We start from the raw sequence: 20,153 nt of genomic DNA, 5'->3' as shown, positions 1-20,153 counted from the left end.
AACTAACTCCTATTCTAATTCGAATCTAACAGTCATTCTGAGGGCAATGACAACAAACAGCCTGCTAGCCAATGCTTTTTTTGCTCGTCCCGGAGGCATTCTTTCCTTGAATAGATTGAGATAAAAAAAGGAGGGGGTGGGAAAGGGGCGAGCCTTGTCTTGCTACTGTACGTCTTGTACTCATAAAGTCGACCCTTGAGCCATCGGCGGCTGATTGAAGCCGAGTGTGCTGAATATGTTCCTTTAGACTCAGAGCCCAGGTGCTGCTCTAGAGCGCCGTGCTGCTAGAGCCACGTTCCCTTAGCTGGAGCACAAGTCGGCCAGAGCCTCGGGCAACTGCACAAGCTTCCTTGACTCTCCTTTCTTCCTTCTTTTTTTCCCCTCCTCTGCTGTTGGTGCATGCGATTATGACTTCTTTTTTTTTTTTTTTGTCCAGAGAGGGGCTCACCCACTGTCATGTGTGTTGTTTGTGGCATCGTCTCTTCATGTCTTTATTCCATTTCGATCTGTTTGTTGTCTTGAGCGGGGGTATGTCTGTGTCTCGACACTTGTGGGAAAAAAAACGTACCATCACTTCATCTTGCCTCACAGAGTGGACAGTCTAACTTAAGGCAGTAAATTGTTAAAACGGGGTCAATCTAAAAAGATGTGGTTTTCACAATAGTGTCTATAGAAAGACTTTCTAACCAGGTATGGGTGTTTTTGTAGCGATAATTGCATTGAATGAGCCAAATTGAGATTAATTGTTGCAGAATGTGGACCTGTTCTCTTCTGCCATGAGTGTTATACCCAGGTCAATAATTACACATGCTCCTTTGTGTTCTGCAGCCAAACCAACCACCTTGCCACTTCCTTTGACCCCAGAGTCTCCAAAGTAAGTGTGAGATGTTTTTCCCCCGTTATTCTTGGCAGGAAAAGCAACGAAAAACTGTCGGAAACCCCCCCCCCCACACAAATCCAAAGAAAACTACACAGACTAGAATCCAAGCTGAGGCATTTTTGTGACTCATTTCCATTTCTGGGATCACAACATCTTTTTGAGGTCTTACTGTCACCTGAGAAGTAAAATATGGCACTTTTGTTTTTTTGTCTTCCAGTGACCACAAGGGATCACCGTATGAGAACAAAACCATTGAACGCACATTAAGTGTGGAGATTGCTGGAACCCCAGGTAAGCATACTTTTCTGATTATTTAAAACACACATAATTATATTTAATGATACATTGAGTACTGTAGTTAATGGGACTTCTCACTGCCCTGTTGTAGCTATTATTAACACCGGCTTCTTCCAACATCTTGATAGTTCCATTACAGTTCAGAGTTCAAGGTGAAGGCATAGGAGAACACTTTGATGTGCTCAAGTATTGATTAGGCTTTCCAATCTCTTCAGGGTTTATTAGCAAACCCCTCCCGTCCTCCACCTCCTCCCCTCCCCTTTTACTGAAGAGTTAATATGCTTTTCCTCTTCCTCTATCAGATCATAATGCTCTCTGACTGACAGCTTACTTAGCCTCCACATCATAGGGAAATTGAAATGGCAGTGTTATTGTTTTAATTGGTTTTGCGCTGTAATTTGGTTCTGCCGGTACGATCCGTGCCGTCCTGTCCTTAGGGCCCCAGACAATGCTTCAATTAGATCAGCTGACTGAGGAGTCAATTTCCAATGTTAGGACTTGTATGCAAAGGATGCTGTTTGTAACTGTAGTCAGCGTAAGGGTTTTTTTTTTCCAGCATCATTATTGCCATCATCCTTGTGTGTTACTGAGTTATTATTAACTACATTGGAAGACTGCAATATTGGGCGTCATATCTCTCTCTGCGTGAACGATGTCAGTAATTAATTACCACCTTCTCCCCCAGATTAATCATCTAAGGTCAATCAAAAACAAAATGGCTGCCCTTTCGCCTCTCGCGCTGTGTGACGTTGCGCTGGCCCCTTTGAGTATTCATTTACCAGCAGGGGAACTTGTCCTCGCACATACCTCATGTTTGCCCCCTGCACCTTCTACTTATCTCTCGTGGGGGATGGAAATTGTGGCACGTTGGACCGCAAGAGATCTCTCTCTGTCGCTCTGACCTTTGTCCAAGGGATATGTCACCCTTTTTGTGTAGATAACCTTTCGGGGTGAAAGGGGGATGCCTGTTGAGACCTAAAGAAGGGAAAAGAGCATAGCTGCGTAAGCTCTGAGGCAATCAAGCGCGGTTAATATTTCCTCCTTGTTTTACTGCACGTTTGTGAGTTTATTGACCTGCGGCCAGGTCTGGGTGTCCGTTCTGTTCCACTGCATCCGCATCAAATAAAGCCCTTCACTTGACTTTACCGTCCTCAGCTAATTTAGGGTTGAATATTAGCAGGAAAATCACGAGTCCAGAATACTCCAGGTTACTGAGCCCCCGTTTCCTGCTTAGGGATTAGCTTTTGAGTGTCGCGCTGCATGAGACGGATGGATACGGATCCCGGTAAGCAGAGGCGAGAGCTTTGAGGTCCGCCGCTACGTGTCCTTTGCAGATTTGCAGTAATATTCCACTGCAACATAAAAATGATGGTGGTGGTACTGATAAGCAGATGGAAGTAAGCCAAAGTGTGCGCTCTTTAAAGGCAGGTCGACAACTCATTGATGGAACTTTCCATAAATCGCTGCCAGTAACATATTATTTTATACCTTTGTGATGCGTTGTAGTAGTGGTTACTGTTTCATAGAAAGATTAATTTGATTATCAGTAGTGTTCTGAGCCAAATTATATTTAATACCAAACAAAGTCAACTTTTGGACTGTTGGCTGCATGGTTCTTGGTACAGTAAAGGTTACAACAGGCAGGAAGGCCCCCTGGGATCTGACTGCTCTTGCCTAATCTCTGCCAAGCTAATAGATTTACCCTGTGCTGCCGTGTTGTCTTTAATTACTGCGTCTCATGACGCTGGGGTGGTCTGTGTGTTGCTATTTGCATGGCTTACCGCCGGATCAACTCTTTAAAGCACGGGAGTTGTTATTCGCTCCGAGGTCTCCTTGCAATTTACAGCTGGACGAGAAAAAAAAAAAGATTATAAACCCCCTCCTCTTTCTATTCTGACTTTCCCACTTGCTTCATCGTTTCCTTTCCGGTGGCGACATGATTGTTTGTGTCGGCGGATCATCCATCACGAGCGAGTTTGACTGAGAGGCACATATTTATCTAATTCTGATTTATTTCACCCCCATTGCTAATGCCTCCTAGTTTATGACCCCACGCGCACATTGTTTTGGACAGATGGCGCTTCATTGGTGAAACAGAAGTTCCTCAGGCATTGTGTAGCGCCCCCCCCCCCCCCCCTTCTTCTTTTCATAGCTCATTTCCATTGGCAGTGCAAATATATGTCTGTATCACATTCAGAACTGAGGGAAGAGGGGAGAACAGCGGCGAAAGAGGCGAGTGGGGTTTTCACAGACACTTCCAGATAATAAGTCGGATGGTAAACCGCTGGATCAGGCATTCCAAACACAGCCAGTGGTTTTAGAAACGTGCATATTTATGAATCCGGCTCCTGCACTCCCAGTGCATACTTTAACACTGGATTTGAGACTAATAGCATTCATCTGGTGCAATTCACCAGCAAGCGAAGAATGATGTGCATTATAAGAAAGGCAAAGAAGAGGGGAGAGCGTAGGTGCTTCAAAGTGGCTGAGTTTGACTCCAGTGAGAGACTGTTAGTGACAAGTGTGTGTGTGTGTGTGTGTGTGTGTGTGGGCACATTTGTTCTGTGTGAGACAGAAACAGGATGGGATGCTGAGAGACGGGAAGGGAGAAATAGAGATTGATCCAGGCAAGATGGCAGACAGGAAGAGAGAAAAGGGGAGAATACACGACTAAAGGAAAGAGAGAGAGAGTAATGGTGGCGGCTGTTTGTGGGAGTGCATTAACAATGCTATAAAGTGGGCTCATCTCAGGACTTCCCATATAACTGCCATCTGTCTGGTTGTAAATCTGTAAGAGGCTTGGGAAACTTGGGGAGGGGAGGGGGGCACAAGTAGTAGGGACATGCCGTCTGAGAAGAACGACGAGCCACCCGCCAGTACTTCCTATGCTTCCGTGACATCTTGCCATGGCGACATCACCAGGCACGCTACAACGTTTCACAGAAAAGGGACGTTGTGGTGGATAATCTAGAAACATGCACGACGTCACGTCACTGATTATTCTTTTCAGGCCGATAAAAAATGTCGGTTTTATTCAGATGAATTGGCTGCTGTCCAGTGCCGACATTTATGTGAGCCAGGGAGCGATATGATACATGTACATTCATATTTTTTTCATCGGGTGCGTTACGTTTGTCCTCTGCAGGGTTTTGTGTTATGTTTTCTTTTTTCATGAAAAGAGATCTTTCCAAGGTCAGAGAGGAAGGGGATGGCAAGTCATCCGTATTACAGCACCGCCGTATTAAGTTACACCAAGCATCACATTAATCTGTCAAGATTGCAATAAAATAGAGATCAGGATTAGGCTACGTGAAAGTGAATATTGTAATCAGGCATGTATCTGTGTCCACTGTCCATAAACTGACCTGGGAGTTTATAGATGAGTGAGGGGAGGAGGGAGAGGGGGAGATTTTGGGAGGTTTGCATGATGATTCCATTTTCTTTTTACTGCCTCCACCCGTCCACCAACCTCGGCCTTTCCCTCCCTTTGCAGGTCTGACACCACCAACCACGCCACCACACAAAGCCAGTCAAGAGAATCCTTTCAAAGCATCGCTCAAAACCAAGTTGTCTTCATGTTCCTCATCAGCCTTGGCATGCAAAAGAGCCAGGCTGAGCGAATTGGGCCCCGGCGCTCTGGCCCCGGCCCCAGGTGCCTCAGGCGAGGGCCCTATCAGGAAGGGTCCCGAACAGACTGAGCTCTTTGCCCAGCTGAGCAAAGCGTCTACCGCCCTACCTTACTCGGTCACCCAACACACTGTGAGGTGCCACCTAGAGCAGCATCGTAGCACTAGCAACAATAAGCGGGCGGCGCCCCGTGGCTACAGTGACCATGACTATTGCCAGGCCTCAGCTAGCACTAAGAAGGACGGCGGCACAGCCGCTGTTTCCGTGACTCCAGCAGCAGCGGAAATGACGGTCACCTCGGGTGCCACCGCTGCTCCCGTGCCTCCTGCAGGCAAAGTTGGGGACGGGCATGTCGAATGTAAGGACTCAGCCATGCCACCATCCGCTTCATCATCCTCATCTACTCGTTCTCCATTATCAGCTTCATCTGGCCGTTTGGCTCAGCAGCAAAATGTTGCCTCTGTGGATGGAGAAGCAGCCCGGGTCCAGGAGTTAGGGAAGCAGACCCTTACACAAACCACCCAGATCCCCTCACAAGAGGCCACTATTGACTGGGACCAACTCTACTCTTCTGCCATCAACAGGAAGCTCCTGTGTGACCAGGAAATCCGAGAAGAACTCAACAAGCACTTTGGTCACCCCTTACAAGCCCTTTATAGCCAGGGTGCCAAGGAGAGAGAACCAGGCAGCAAACCAAGTAAGGCTGCAGCCGCTATGTCCCTTGAGGAGGGAGAGAAAGGCTCCTACTCCCAGAGGCTGCCTGGCTCCAGCTACCTGCACTCAGGGTTCCTGCCCTTCCAGGATGAGCTAGAGCTGGGTGAGGGCCGTGAGAGTCGCTTCCTCTATCCCTGGGAGGGCACCCCTCTGGACCTTCTCTTTGACTGCCCCCCCTGTTCTCCCTCCTGTTCCCCACCATCCAGCTGCTCCCCTTCACGAGGCTCCGTCTCCCCTCCTTCCTCCCTCCTCCTCTCTCCCAGCAGGCCTTTCTGCTGGACCAGCAGTGGATCCCGATCCCGTTCTCGTTCCCAGCCTGACTCCCACAGCTCCTCCTCGCACCATCGGAGGCGCTCTCTCTCCAGCTCACCTGACAGACGCCCCTCCTGGTAAGACGTTTCTCAGACCCCCACACACACACGCACACAAACCTCCCGCTTCTTTTTACTGAGCCTTGGCTGCTCCTCACCCATGCAGTGTTTTACAGGAGCTTGGAGCTGGCAGGGGATCTAGCTTAGGAGTGTAAAACAGGCCTGATCAGTCATCAGAGCTGGTGTCAGACAGGATAGACCCTGGTGATTCTCCACATGGGTTCTTGACCTCCTGCTTCTTTGCCTTGTCTGGACGAAATGCAGAATAGACGTGGCAAGTGTTACACAAAGTGATTTAACAGGCCATGTTCAAGGGATTGTCACCAAAGTGTCTGCAGTTATTATACTACTACACTATACAACTCTGCCCTTTAGACCAGGTGGCACTTCAATGTCTATAAAGTGACAATGGGGAAAAAAGATTGGTTGAATGGTGTGACTTCCCCAAAACACACAATGAACCAAAAATAAGAAAAAAAACACAGAACATGAAACACGCCAGAGGCTGTGAACTTCTGAAAAGTACGAGTTTTAATCTCTAGGCAGGGAGTTTTATTTGAATGTCTTCCTAACATCCCCCCCCCCCTCGCTCCCTCGCATGCTCCTGTTTTTTGTTTGATGCCGGGGCTGTTGTTTTAAGCGGCAGCTGTTGTTTTTACTGAGTGGCAAACCCTCCTCTTTTACATCCCCATAGATGAAAGCCAAATGCAGGCTGTGGGAATGTAGTCTCAAAGCCCCTCTCAAAAGAGACTCCCATCATCATAGCTCTGTGTGAGAACTACATTTCCCATGCTTCCCTTTGATCAGAGCTGAGGGGGTTTCTGTTTCTGTTTTCTTTTTTTTTGGTTGAAGAACACCGAGGCAAACCGTCGTTACTGAAAAGGATGTGAGTGAATTAAGTTAGTCAGTACTAGTCCATTGAGTGCCTCTCAGTGCAGGACTCCACTGCAGTGACTGTTTGTTTGCCTGATTACTTAAAGGTCAGTTTACTCCAGAGAGCCAATAGAATCACTTTACTCTGCACCGGGCCCTTGTTCTTGTGCTCGCTCACAAATTACACAGTAATGGTCTCAAGGTATTCGATCAGAATCTGACACTGACAAGCTTTCTGAAAATACTGTGTAGGGATTGGAGTCTTGGAAGTGGCAGAACAAGACGCTTGTTATATTTTCATGCAAGAAAAGATATATAGAATTCCAGCAAAATAATTCTCAAAATCCCTCCTTTCTGTTTCAAAGCGTAGTTCTCAATCCTTTAAAACGGGCACTCCTTTGCTCCACTGAGCTTCCCAAACGTCTCCCCCTCCATCATCCTGCTCTTGCTTCTTCAGCAGCACTTCAATTGTTAAGCATCAGAAGCTGACGGACTGCAGAGATTCAAGCTCTACAGTCAGGTCACTGGTGACCATTTCCTCACACAACATAGATAGCAGGTGCATGTATGGAGGTGCTGGCTCGGGTGTGTGTATAACAGTGCTCTAAGGAAATCATGCACACTTAATGTGGCCATGAGCTAGATTAGGAGAATACAGAACGCTTTTATCTGGAATTAACCCAGTTTCTCACGTCTAAATGGGGCTTGTGAAATCAAAGAGGTTAATTTGGATCCCAAATCCAAGAACAAATTAGATAGATGGACAGATAGATGTAAACTTTGTTTATCCCCAGGGGGAAATTCGTTTGTAGCAGCAGCAATTTACAGAGTAAAATATAACATATAACATATAACATTAATTAACCAAGGTGTGACGTTTTCACGAGTCATCAGTATGTTGCATGATTCATTTTTTTCCTTCAAATGTGTGAGATGAGCAGCATTGCGATGTGTTGCCAAAAATAATATTTTCATATTTTACGTTTTCTGTTTCCCCACAGGTCTCGTCACAACACAGATTCCAGCACCTTTCGTTCCAGGACTCACAAAAGCCCCCACCCCCAGTCTCGATCTCCTCTCAGCCGCAGACCACGGTGATTGTTTAAAATGAGTTATTTACCCTCCGGTTTTACGCGTGACCTTTGTTTACGGATCGTATTGTTGAGTCGCAGTTCTTCAGAATCACAGTCACGACAGACACATGCAGGGAAAGTAACTTTCTCCCGTCACCACTCTGCGATTCCCTTTACACATCCAGACTGGAGCTTTCTGCAGCTCGCCCCATCCACACGGGGGCCTCGTGACAAACATTGGGGGCAAATATGTTTAATTGATTATGTTGTATTGTACTAGTGACAAAAGAATCCCAAATCACACTGATGCACATTCATACTTCACTCATGAGTCAAGCTCCCAGCTGTATAATGACGCCTATTCAACTTAGTGCCTCTGTAGTTTTCCGTGAGCCACTGCAGATGGGACTATTTCATATGCAGAGAAATACTGTCACAGTGCAGGAAAAGAGAGAGAGAGAGAGAGAGTGACACCATCTCAGCGCTCCGAGCTGATTTGGCACCCACGGGCCTAATGACACCCGACAAGCCTGAGAGTCGCTCATCAGTCGAAAACTTAACGGACACGCCTTGTGCTAGTCTGGGGTGGGGGAGAAAGTTGCACTTTCCTTCTTGATGAAGCCCTAACTAAGCAGAAAGTAATGACATGTGAAGTTGTGCTGACAGTTGCAGCAGCCTGGCTCCCCGACCGCGCTGCTCGCCGGCACTCCCGCGGGCCTATCCTGTGGGCTCCGTAATCATAGCGATGGCGAAGAGACATCTTATTAACATGTCCATTTCCTCTCCTCTGAAATCCCCCTCTCAACCATCAGTGGTGGGAAAATAGGGGACGACTCCTTGGTGAATACTGGCAATTGTTCTTCACAGTCATCAACAGGAAGGGGGGATTTAGAGGACGAGCGAGGACAGTGATGTCATGCGTATCCTTTTCTCAGCAGGTATGACAGCTACGAGGACTACCAGCACGAGAGGCTGAAGCGGGAGGAGTACCGCCGGGACTACGAGAAGCGGGAGTTCGAAAGGGCCGAGCAAAGAGAGAGGCAAAAGCAAAAAGCAATAGTGAGTCAACTGACACGAACGCCATCTACTTTCCCCCATCCTCCTTTTTTTATTATTATTTTTTTTTTCCCTGAGCTTGACTTTGAGTCTTTGCTGCCGACACTGATAAAAGACCACATGCAATCGCTGCTGTGGCACATGCAGACATTCCTGCAAACACACAGAAACCTCCCGCAGACACACACATTACTTAGGATGAGAAATCCTCCAGCCCAGTTCCATGTGCCCCCCTACTGAAATTTCCTGAATGATTCAGGCGACAGGCCCTTCCTTTTTTTTTTAATCTCGGGGTTGTGTATTTTTACATCTCTGTCGTCTGGAAACACTGTCCACTCTTATTCATCACACCACACGGGTAAAATGTTAAAATTGTTGAAGACAGACACGAGGAGAGCAGGACAGAGGAAAGGACAAGAAACGGACACTGATTCTCTTTCGCTTCTGTATCAAAATTCTGCCTGATGCAGGAAATATCACATTTCTCCCATATCTCCGCTCTCCACGTCCCAGTGTGAAATTGCTCAGGTTTTCAGCGGGGCATAGCGCTACCACCACTTGTTGATAAAGCGTACGTTAAATGATGCAGGCATGCATCGTGGCTTGGCACGCATACATTTTCAGAGATGGAAAGACAAACTATTACGAGCAGCAAAGCTCAAGCTGTCAGGCGAAGGTTTGGGGCGGCCAGGGATGTGAAAGCGTCTCCTACTGTCTGTCTGTCTCTCCCTCACTCTGTTTTTGCCTTATTCTCTCACTCACCCACACACACACACACAGGCAGCCCTCAAGGGTGCCGTCACGAGAAGGCCTATTTATCAGTTGTCAGCAGCTAAACCCCTAATTCAGCAAATACTTTTTTTTGTCTGAAACAGAACGTCCGCCTTAAAGGGAGTGGGGGGGTGGGGGGGGGGGAGCATAAAAACAGTAATCTGTAGTTAATTTGTATCCTTCTCAGCGACTCTAGAAGTCAGAAAGGGGCAAAGGTCAACTTTGAGTTTAGCACCAGGCAACTGATTTACTACGTCTTGGATCTACGACTACCCTCAAGACAGCATTCAACATTTCAACGGGCCTCAGTGGACTTGCCCCAGTAATGGCAGGCAAATGAATGAATAAATAAATAATACTCGTGAAACACTATAGCCCCAAGCTTGAGCTGCATTATATGATTTGCATATGCAAGTACTCAAACACCATAATTGCAGCCTTGTGCAGTTTGTTCCTAAATTATTCCGCTATGACCTTACGTCCTCGGAGGTTGAAGGAAATCCATGTTTTTTTTTTTACCCGCTGGCTCACTGCTGCTGCTCTTAATGCTCCCTCTCGCTTGGATATGAATATCTTTACAATATTAACTGACCGTGCCGAGTTTATTGCACATTGTGAGTTTGACTCCCACGTGGGGAAGAGGCTTTTCTGATACGTAGCTGAGTCACCTCGCCGCTTTATTTTTAGACGTTGCAAAAAGAAGAAGCAGCCCCAAAGTCGAGACGTGGCATCATTTGATAAACATCACTCTGCCTCTGGTTGATGAGTTGCAGAGAGAAAGGGGAATTGTAGTGCCAAGGCAGACTGAGGGCGCTTCCAAACTGCAGCTCTATCAGATAACAGGAAGCAGGCCGAACCAATCACAGGGAAACACAACAGACAGACGGAGGAGAGGGACAAAGACGGGGGGGGAAGTCAGCTGCAGTATCCACAGGAGTGATCAAGACCAATTCATTAGGGGCTCAGTGAAGAAAGAGAGAACAACAGACTCCCCCTTTTAATCTCCTTCCTCCGCTCTGTCGTTCCCCTTAACGAGCAGGAGGAGAGACGGGTGGTGTACGTGGGCCGACTGAGGTCCGACTGCACCCGGACCGAGTTGAAGCGCCGCTTTGAAGTCTTTGGCGAAATTGAAGAATGTGCAGTGAACCTGAGGGACGATGGGTAAGGCCCCAGGATGTTCTGTGCATGTGTGTGTGTGTGTGTGCATCTATATTGCAGTCTGGTATTTTTTTACTTTAAAAGGCAAGTGTAAGACAAAAACGGAGCTTTTGCAGCCTCTCACCGTCCCCTGATCCAAAGTAGTTATTAGCCTATGGAGCCCCAAAGATACGCTTTTATTGATCCTCTTTTGCATATAAATAGCGTGATCGTCATCTAAGACAAGGCCCCCTATTCAGTTATTGTTGCCCCCACAGCACCACTCTGACGTATCATTTTCTATTCTCGACCAGGGACAATTTTGGCTTCATCACGTACCGCTACACTTGTGACGCCTTTGCCGCCCTTGAGAACGGACACACCTTACGCAGGTCAGACGAGCCTCAGTTCGAGCTGTGCTTTGGCGGACAAAAGCAGTTCTGCAAATCACATTACACAGACTTGGGTAAGTGCAGCTTTGTTGTTCTCTCCCTCTGCCCCCTGCAGCCGTGCAGTGTATCGGCGTAGCTGGGAGGACTGTCAGAGAAAAGAGAGGGGGGGGGGGGGAGAGGAAAATAAGACAGCAAAAAATGCTTGAGATGACATTACAAGGAGAAAGGTGCGTTGGCAGAAAGAAAAGAGGAAGAGGAAGGTGGGAGCAAGGTTAAGTCCCAGCAACCCCCTCCCTTCTCTAGAGTGAGCTTCCATCTGTTGCCAGCTGTTGCAGCGCTGAAAGGAGGCAGAGCCTCGATGTGGCAGGTAGGGGCCGGTCACATACTGAGAGGGAGGGGCCACTGTGGGAGCTATACCTACTTATGCACACCTACTGCCTTTGTTGGGAGTCAGGGCGTCACGGCAGACTGCGGTACAGCAGAATTCATCAAACCGAAGTGATTACTTTGCGTAAACCTGCATGTATGTTGCTGATGTATGTACATGGCTTCGGTATTGATCCAATACATAAATCTCAGTTGGAAATATGTGCTCAAATGGATGAAATCAATGGGGTTTTTTTTTCTGGCATGATGAAAAACAGTACTTTCTTCTCTTCTGTTTGTCGCACAATTATAGTGGTTGTGATAATTGAGCAGCCATATTGAAACTTAAAGAGATGCCCCGGTAGGTCAAGAGTTGCACACACACTAAAGATCGTTAGATGATGACATACAAGATAGGTATCGACTCGTGCATCTGCAGCCAGTTTTCCCTCCTGATGTTTATTTAGCAGCAAAAAAGGGAGGTGAAGAAAGTATCATGCACTTCTACAAGAGGGTCAACGGGTCACTGGAAAGAAAAAGAGCACTTTCTTCAATAAATGAAGAGGTTGCTGTACATTTTCAAAGCACATGCTTGAAGCTATCAGCTTTTAAAGAGAGGACATGATGAGAAATTGACACACGGAGAAACAGTTGCTAATCCGAAAAGCCTTGAGGAAAGACATTATGCCGAGATTGACGAATCAGTCTGCTGGAATGGAAAGGCCTTCATTCGACCGCCTCTTTGTCAGGAACGGGCTATTTTGGTCGTCCCCGTGCTGATAGCACAGGATAAAGAGATTGAGAGGAAGGGAGGATCTTATTATAGCGTGGTATCCAAACCTTTCCCCATCTTCTCAGTCTTGTCGGCTCTCGGATCTTTTTTTTGTGTGTTCCGAGACACTGTCCATTAGTTTTAAGGAGAGCGCCGAGGTGTTTTTCATCCCTCAAGGTGCGCAGTGTGACATAATCCAGCCCTTGGCCATTGCATTAGATCACGACCGGCGCCTTCCAGCTGCCATGGTCCTTCCCATTTCTCAAAGCTCTTGGAAGTGTGCTGCTGGGCCCTTTGGGGGCCCCATTTTTTGAAGCTGTCTGTTGGCAGAGATAAGCTACTCTTTATGTATTATCAGGCTGATCGGGAGAAATAGGACATGTGAGAAATGGACAGACAGAAGGATAAGCTTTCACATCTGTTGCCTCTGTGTAAAATAAGGCACTATTTCCTGCCAGCGCTATATCAATTCTTCGGTAGCTGTTAATAGGTTGCTGTGTAAATATCCAGTTATGGTTTGAGATGTTTTACAACAATTTATTGTGCCCAGCCAAGAAATCCATGAATGCATTTGGTATCTGGGGTGCCTAAAACATGGGCTTTAAGAAGCCATATAGGTTTAGCTGCCCTTCCTTTGTCACATGTAGGCTCATTAGAATATACCGCCTCCCATCCTCCATCCTCGGCTTGAGAGCTACCTTTGCAAAGGTGCACCATATCATTCTCACAAGCCAATCAAAACAGACTGGGCTTTTTTTTGGGCGGAGGGCTTAAAAAGACAGATGCTAAAACGGACCGTTTCAGACAGTCAGCGTGAGAAAGATCCCAAAATACAAGTATGTTTCCTCTTTAAGTGTGTCAAGTCTGGTCAAATAGACATGTTATTCGAGATAATCACTGTCCTCCACATGGCTGAGCAATACTGGTGTTGAGACAAAATATTCTGTGAGCTCTGACCATGAAGTTTCACCCCCCCCCCCCCCCCTGCTCAGCACTGACCACAATCCTTCTTGCCACTTTCAGACTCTCATTCGGACGACTTTGATCCAGCCTCCACAAAAAGCAAGTATGACTCCATCGATTTTGACAGCTTGCTGCGGGAGGCCCAGCGCAGCCTGAGAAGGTAACCAGTTCAGTGGCACCTGCTGTCTTGTCACAAAGAGGGACTTCTGATACCTCACTGTTGTTTCTCGCTCCTTTGACGACGAGACTTCCAGAAGTTTTACACTCTATGTCATAGAGTATTTAAGATGAAGTCTGTAGACCTATATCAATATAAATGAATATATCAAAAATAAAGTTTACATGAACATAGCTGCTGAAGAGCTGGGAAGAGACATTGCATTCTGGGAAAGCCAGTGAACCCTCAGAACCCGATGCACATGTCCGGTGCACTCTACTGCTGTACAACCATCAGTGAAGGAAGAAGAAAAAAACTTTCATGATTTTTTTTTTCTCCAAGCACTACAAGGCCCACAATTCTTTGAGGGTAAAAACATGCAGCTTGTTCAGCCAGATTTGTTTTCTTTTGCTGTTGATTTTTCTTTACTTTTAAATCTGGTGTTTGGAAATAGTGTTACAAACAAGAGTATGGGGAATTGTATCTCGGAGGTAAAATTCTCACGGTAACATTGTTGTCTACATTTGAAGAAGAAATGTAGCCCTGTATTTACAAATATTATAAAAAGGAATATTTTTATTTTGTGTACATATCGGATAAAGTTCTTTATTTGTTACAGCTATGCACTGTAAAACGCAGCCTTTTTTTAAAATGAGGAGAAAATTTCTTAATTCAGAATGTCGATCTGTAGTAATGACAATACTGTAAAACATATTGTACACCTACATGATGTTTAGAAGACATGATATGATTGTAAAAAAGAAAAAAAAGATGTGTCCGACTGCTCATTTTGAGGGAGCATGTGAACAAACGTCCTTTTTTTAAGTTATTTTGTTGGGGAAAAAAACAGTCAACCATGTATCGTGTTCTCTGTTTATAAAGTTTCTCAATCAGTGTTTTTGCTTATACGACCTGTGTAAAATGCATTTTTAACATGTTTCTCATATATATATATATATAAATATATATATATATATGTATCTGTTGAATTTCATTGCTTTGTATCATTCTCCTTTTACCTTCAGTGTAAGAGAATACTGCATTCAAATCTTTTAAATCAGTGCATACACATATTTATCTATTTATTTTAATATTTGAATCAAGACTATTTATGGGCTCCATTTTACGTGGCGTACCTCACAAAATGTATTTACTGTTTTTGTTGTCCTATGATTTGTGTTATTTGACTTACAATCACTAGACAGGGTGTACAATAAATGGTTTGGTGGGGATAATATTACCTTCTATGCCTTTCCAAAACAATCAAAAACATTCAGCGAATCACTCCAGTCCCTCATCGTTGTAGTGATTTCTGTCTCCACTATCGGTCACATCTGCAGCACGTCGCTGTTTTTTTTTTCCACACAGAAGCAGAACATGAAGCAATAAAATGATTTTGCAGGAATTTTGTTATGCCACTGTAAACACTTGTTGTCATCGCTCCACTCATGCTTGATTATGTGAATGCCAAACAAAAGTTTACAATTTCTTTTTCCTGAATTATTTTAAGATCTTGTATTTGATGTACTATATATATATATATATATATATATATATGTATATATATATATATATATGTATATGTGTATATATATATATATATATATATATGTATATGTATATATATATATATGTATGTATGTGTATATATATATATGTATATATGTGTATATATGTATATATGTGTATATATATATATGTATATATGTGTATATATATATGTATATATGTATATATGTGTATATATATATATATATATATATGTATATATGTGTATATATATATATGTATATGTATATATGTGTATATATATGTATATGTATATATGTGTGTGTATATGTATATGTATATATGTGTGTGTATATGTATATGTATATATGTGTGTGTATATATATATATATATATGTGTGTATATATATATGTATATATGTGTGTGTATATATATATATATATATGTGTGTATATATATATGTATATATGTGTGTGTATATATATATATATATATATGTATATATATGTATATGTATATATGTGTATATATATGTATATATATGTATATGTATATATGTGTATATATATATATATATGTATATGTATATATGTGTATATATATATATATATATGTATATGTATATATGTGTATATATATATGTATATGTATATATGTATATATATATCGATAATACTACTAATATTCACAATAATTACAAGATGATTAATAATAATAACAATGATAATAATATAAATGAAAGAAAACACTATATAAAAAGCAATAAATTATTTTTCAGAGTTGTATTTTAGCTCCTATTGTTGTGTGATTTTTGGACTTGACCCATTACCCAGTCGCTGGTAGCTAGGATGACTGCATTCCAGTATCTTGGCATTTCATCACCGTGCGGTAAACACTTGAATGTCCCCGCTCCCACCTCCCGCTCTTCCCTTTAAGATGTAATTGAGTCTATGTAATTGTAATGCACGCATTACCTTGTGACATCTGTGCAAACGTGACTGACTCTTAACTCCACCCTGTGTGTAAAACGTGTCGAGTTGAAACTGTTTGTTGTGTCGTGCATGGCTATTACAGGATGACAGCCGGTACCGTATAAACCACTTTGGATATCTGCCTCTCGGCTGTCTTAACTGGCAGATTTTAAATGACATTCTATAAGCCTGGAGAAAACTACTCAACAATGTATTGCATGCCACACCACTTTCCATCAGCACCCCGGGCCCCCCCCCCCCCTCCACACACCACCCCCACTCACAGTCCAGATATCACAGCGCCGTCGACATGACATAAAAGGTAACCTTGCGGTTTCTGGTTCAATTAATATCCCGTTCCTAGCTGGAGCCAAGTAATGAGAGAACCAGGTTCCATCACGGGGAGGAGAACTCTTCCGAGTGAAAGCTTTGCTGATCACAGGCTGAAACCGCTAATTTTTATGATGCAAAGAGGCAAGAATTGGTCGAAGGAAGGATTTAAAAAAAAAAACTAAAAAAAGTTACCTGTGTTTTAAGACATTGTTTTACTTTTTTGCTGTCTGTGTTTGGGTAATGGTGTCGTGTCCCATTTGATAGATGTGGCTTTAATCATTGTAATAAAAAATGCTTTGTAAATTGCCTAGAGTAGCAATATATTATAACACCTTATGGTTCAAATTTCAAATGTGGCGGACTTTTTAATAATGTGACCTACTGAGGACGTTGCCACTGCTTAAACGTTTGTTGGGTAATCATGTTTTCTTTGGAAGGACAATATGTGTATGAGCAAATGTATGCATGTGAGTGTGAGTCTGTGATTTTAGGCAGGTATGTGTGTGTTTCTGGGAGTGTGTGTGTGTGTGGGTGCTGGGGGGGGGGGGGGTCGCTATGGGTTGTTACCTGTTTGTGTCCTATCCACGTTGCCTTCTGCCAAGTCCTTACCAATGCCTTTGTGGTTCTACCTATTGTACGACTTTCTTGTGAATTTCATTTTTTTATGTGCAATTCTCATCAGCCTCACCATGCCAATAAAGGGAAATGTGTTTGAAAAAAAAAAAAACCACTCTTTCTTTCAGTGGCTTCCCTATTACCTCCTTTTCCCTGTGATGACTGTCCCCTTCATCAAGCGCTAATGATTATGATTTGTGCTCTCTCTGATTACGATCAACGAGACATCCTTGGAAGTTAAAGGAGACGATTTAAAAGTTATGAAAAAACAATGCATGTTGTAAATGTGGATTCACATGAAACGCTCCATCCCTCCCTCCCTGTGCTGATATATCAAAGTGTTGAATGAAGGCTGAGTGACGAAGGCGGAATGACACAAGCCCGACCTCAGCACATCTGTCTCTCTCTGAAGTTTCGCGCCTCATAAAGGAACTCAGCCTAATTCAGAGTAACGTCCCTCTTTGATATTCATATCACCAGAGAGCACTGTAGTCTTTGTCTGTGTCCACAACTTGACTCCACACCACGAGCCTGCGAGTTAATTAAAAAGTTGGGGGGGGGAACAATTTCATTAACACGATGGAGAGCTATAGTGAGTTGATGGTGTGCTTGATATTCAATGGAGCTTCTAAATTACTATAACAACCCCCCTTCTTTTTTTAACACACACGCAATCTTCGCCTGGGAGCCGGGATCACACCGGGAGGTTCCACCGTGTCTTCGTTTCTTTCTTCTTTTTTTTTACTGGCGCAAAGAGAAATATGGGAAGACTGTGCATTAAACTTTAAGGTTGGGGGTCTGATTGTGTTTTTATTAAGGCGGCTGTTTAGCCCCGGAGAAGAGAGCGGCTGGCTTTCATTTCGCCCTGGCTGCCGCATTCCAGCGGGAGGTCTCCGTCTGCTTGCCCTTTCCACAGAATGAAACAGTCCCTGGAAATCTCTCTGCTCCCTGTCGGCTTCTTCTCTCCCACCTCTCTCTTTCCATCACGATAGGATGGCTTTTTTTTTAATCTGTTATGTGTCTTTTTTATTATTAACCAGTAGATAAGCAGCTATCTCTACTCCAGTTGGAAGTAAGTAGAGGCCTTGGCGATAATGGGGTTTGATGGGGCTGGGCTCTCTGTGGGACAAACACTGAGATGTTGCCGCTGAGTTGTGTTGCTCTTTATTTTATTTGGCATCTAGCGGCGGCTGCTGTGTCGGATGCTGTTGAAATCCTGAAAACGGCACCCGGCTGTTCAGCCTTTGTCTCCAGCTATGTGACATGAATGTGTAAATGTATTTTAGTGGCCAAGCAGTAGAGAGCAACGTGAGAATGAAAACGGTGCAGTAGTCTGGCAGCTCTTTTATGCAGGATATCACCCCTCTGCTGCCTCTCAGTAAGCAGGTTAGGGTGTGGAAAAAGCAGTCTTCGATAATAAGATTAGACTACCTGAGACCAGTTAATTAAAGCCTGTGGGGTGGAACATGAGCAATCCTACCAGTAATTTATTCTCTATTTTTTTGGTGTCAGCCGAGCACAAGATACGTCGAGAGTACACATTTCCTTTCTGTACCAATAGAGAACAACTGACATTGAAGCAACGGCATTTATCTCCGGATCTATCACAACCATTAAAGTTAGGTGACAATGGTTGGTTAAGTCAGCTGGCCTGTGGCATGTGTTGATCATTTGATCAAAAAAAATATAAATATTTCCTGCAGCGGTGCCTGGACCCATACTCTTGAATGAAACTGCATTGTGTCCCCATCATCTCTGAAAGTGGTCTTTGATGAATCCGAACAGAAAGAAACTGATATTTCTTGGCTTCCATTCATCGAAACGCTTCTTTGTTTGCGGCATTTATTTATTTTTTCTTCCAACAAGCCTTTTATCATATGCCACCTAATGGGAGAAGATAATGACAGCGCTATTAAAATCGCAATCACCTTATCCGGCATTCTAGTTTCAGCACTTTCTGCTGTTAAAGAGTAATGAGGAACAGAAGGACAGTATTCTTCTTCCCCCCCCCCAAACTATCAACTTTGGGGACTGAATGTATTCTTCGCCCGATAATTAATGGCTACAGACAAATGGTGGTTGATTGAGCGACTCATCCCTCTATTTTCAATCACCATCTGCTGTGTGTTGCTGGCAAAAAACAATGTTAATTACCTCAAGTGTGCCCAAGACGTATCGTATTAATTAGAACAACAAAAAACAGAGACCTAAAAGATTCCAGTGTTTTAGTGTCAGTAATGATGTGTGTGTGTGTGTGTGTTCATATAGATTTTCTTGATGGATTAGCACAGGAAGGCAATCATTTGGTGATTTGGCCTTTTGATCATTTACTAGCAGATCAGTGTTGCCTCGACGTGCTTACGTTTACCTGCTTGCTCTGCCTCGAGGCCATGGAAGGCCTTTAAAAGAATGCTGGGGCTGGCAACTCCCTGCCACACAGAAGGGACATCAGCAGAAAGATGAATCTCCACTGTGACCGCAGGGACAGCCAGCTGACAGAGAGCGTTAGGGCTCCGGATGCAGACTTTTTCACCTGACCGAAAAAAAGGAAGACGGAGAGAGGAAAGAGACGGAGAGAGGAAAGAGACGGAGCGCGACTGACTCGACGAGACAAGGCTGCAACGGCAACGGACCAAAGCTGTGATGGCGCCCTGCAGCCACTCCGTCCCCCTCGCTCCCAGACTCCCGACTGTGCAGGTGGTGAGAGTGGATCCCATTAGGCCGGGCGTCACGGCGGCGCCGCTAACGAGCCAAATGTGGAGAGCGACGTGTAAATGTGCCGATGTGAGCAGCATATTTTCGGTTGTTATTTGGCAATCACGGAGTAGCATCAATAACAATTAGCATAATTTCCATGACTTCAGTACTTAATGACTCCATTCAAAATACTGACAAATCAAATATGCTTATTTCCTTCGCACAAATAGGTCATTTACAGTCTGTCACAGACTGGAGGAAGAACTTCAAGTACCGCAAATAAAAAGTAGCACGGGACTTGAAAATTTCAAAATTTCAAAATGTTCATCATCGGTCATCTTTTCTTTGCTTGTGACCTCTTCAAAGTCACAGTGAAACGAAAGTTAGAGCGTCTTTAGCTTCTGTACTGTGAGCATTCCCCGATGAAACACGATGTTTGAGCGTACGCAGTCACAAGAGGCATTTAAATCAAATCCTTATTTCATTGGACTGCGAAAAAGTGGGTGGGCGAGGAGCTACCACCCTCTTCTTGTAACGTAGAGATGGATTCATGGATTGATGTCACCATATTATCAGTT

At 44.2% G+C, this 20,153-nt stretch overlaps 1 protein-coding gene across 1 annotated transcript in view; it reads left to right on the top strand.

Annotated features, from left to right (window-relative positions):
* The window catches only part of ppargc1a (peroxisome proliferator-activated receptor gamma, coactivator 1 alpha), a gene marked incomplete at its 5' end in the record, with an annotated part of 214,474 nt that extends 199,533 nt beyond the window's left edge, over positions 1 to 14,941 (top strand). Inside the window, 8 exons of the mRNA XM_079295882.1 lie at positions 829 to 874; positions 1,098 to 1,171; positions 4,671 to 5,907; positions 7,764 to 7,856; positions 8,774 to 8,894; positions 10,702 to 10,823; positions 11,114 to 11,265; positions 13,353 to 14,941. Coding sequence (XP_079152008.1) covers positions 829 to 874; positions 1,098 to 1,171; positions 4,671 to 5,907; positions 7,764 to 7,856; positions 8,774 to 8,894; positions 10,702 to 10,823; positions 11,114 to 11,265; positions 13,353 to 13,456 — 1,949 coding nt within the window. The 3' untranslated portion in view covers positions 13,457 to 14,941. The remainder of the gene's footprint in view (positions 1 to 828; positions 875 to 1,097; positions 1,172 to 4,670; positions 5,908 to 7,763; positions 7,857 to 8,773; positions 8,895 to 10,701; positions 10,824 to 11,113; positions 11,266 to 13,352) is intronic.
* Positions 14,942 to 20,153: the final 5,212 nt, after the last annotated feature.

The sequence above is a fragment of the Melanostigma gelatinosum genome (assembly GCF_949748355.1).
Source record: "Melanostigma gelatinosum genome assembly, chromosome: 23".
Taxonomy (NCBI): domain Eukaryota; kingdom Metazoa; phylum Chordata; class Actinopteri; order Perciformes; family Zoarcidae; genus Melanostigma; species Melanostigma gelatinosum.
The sequence above is the reverse complement of the archived record's forward strand: the minus strand, read 5'-3'. Positions and strand labels throughout refer to the sequence as shown.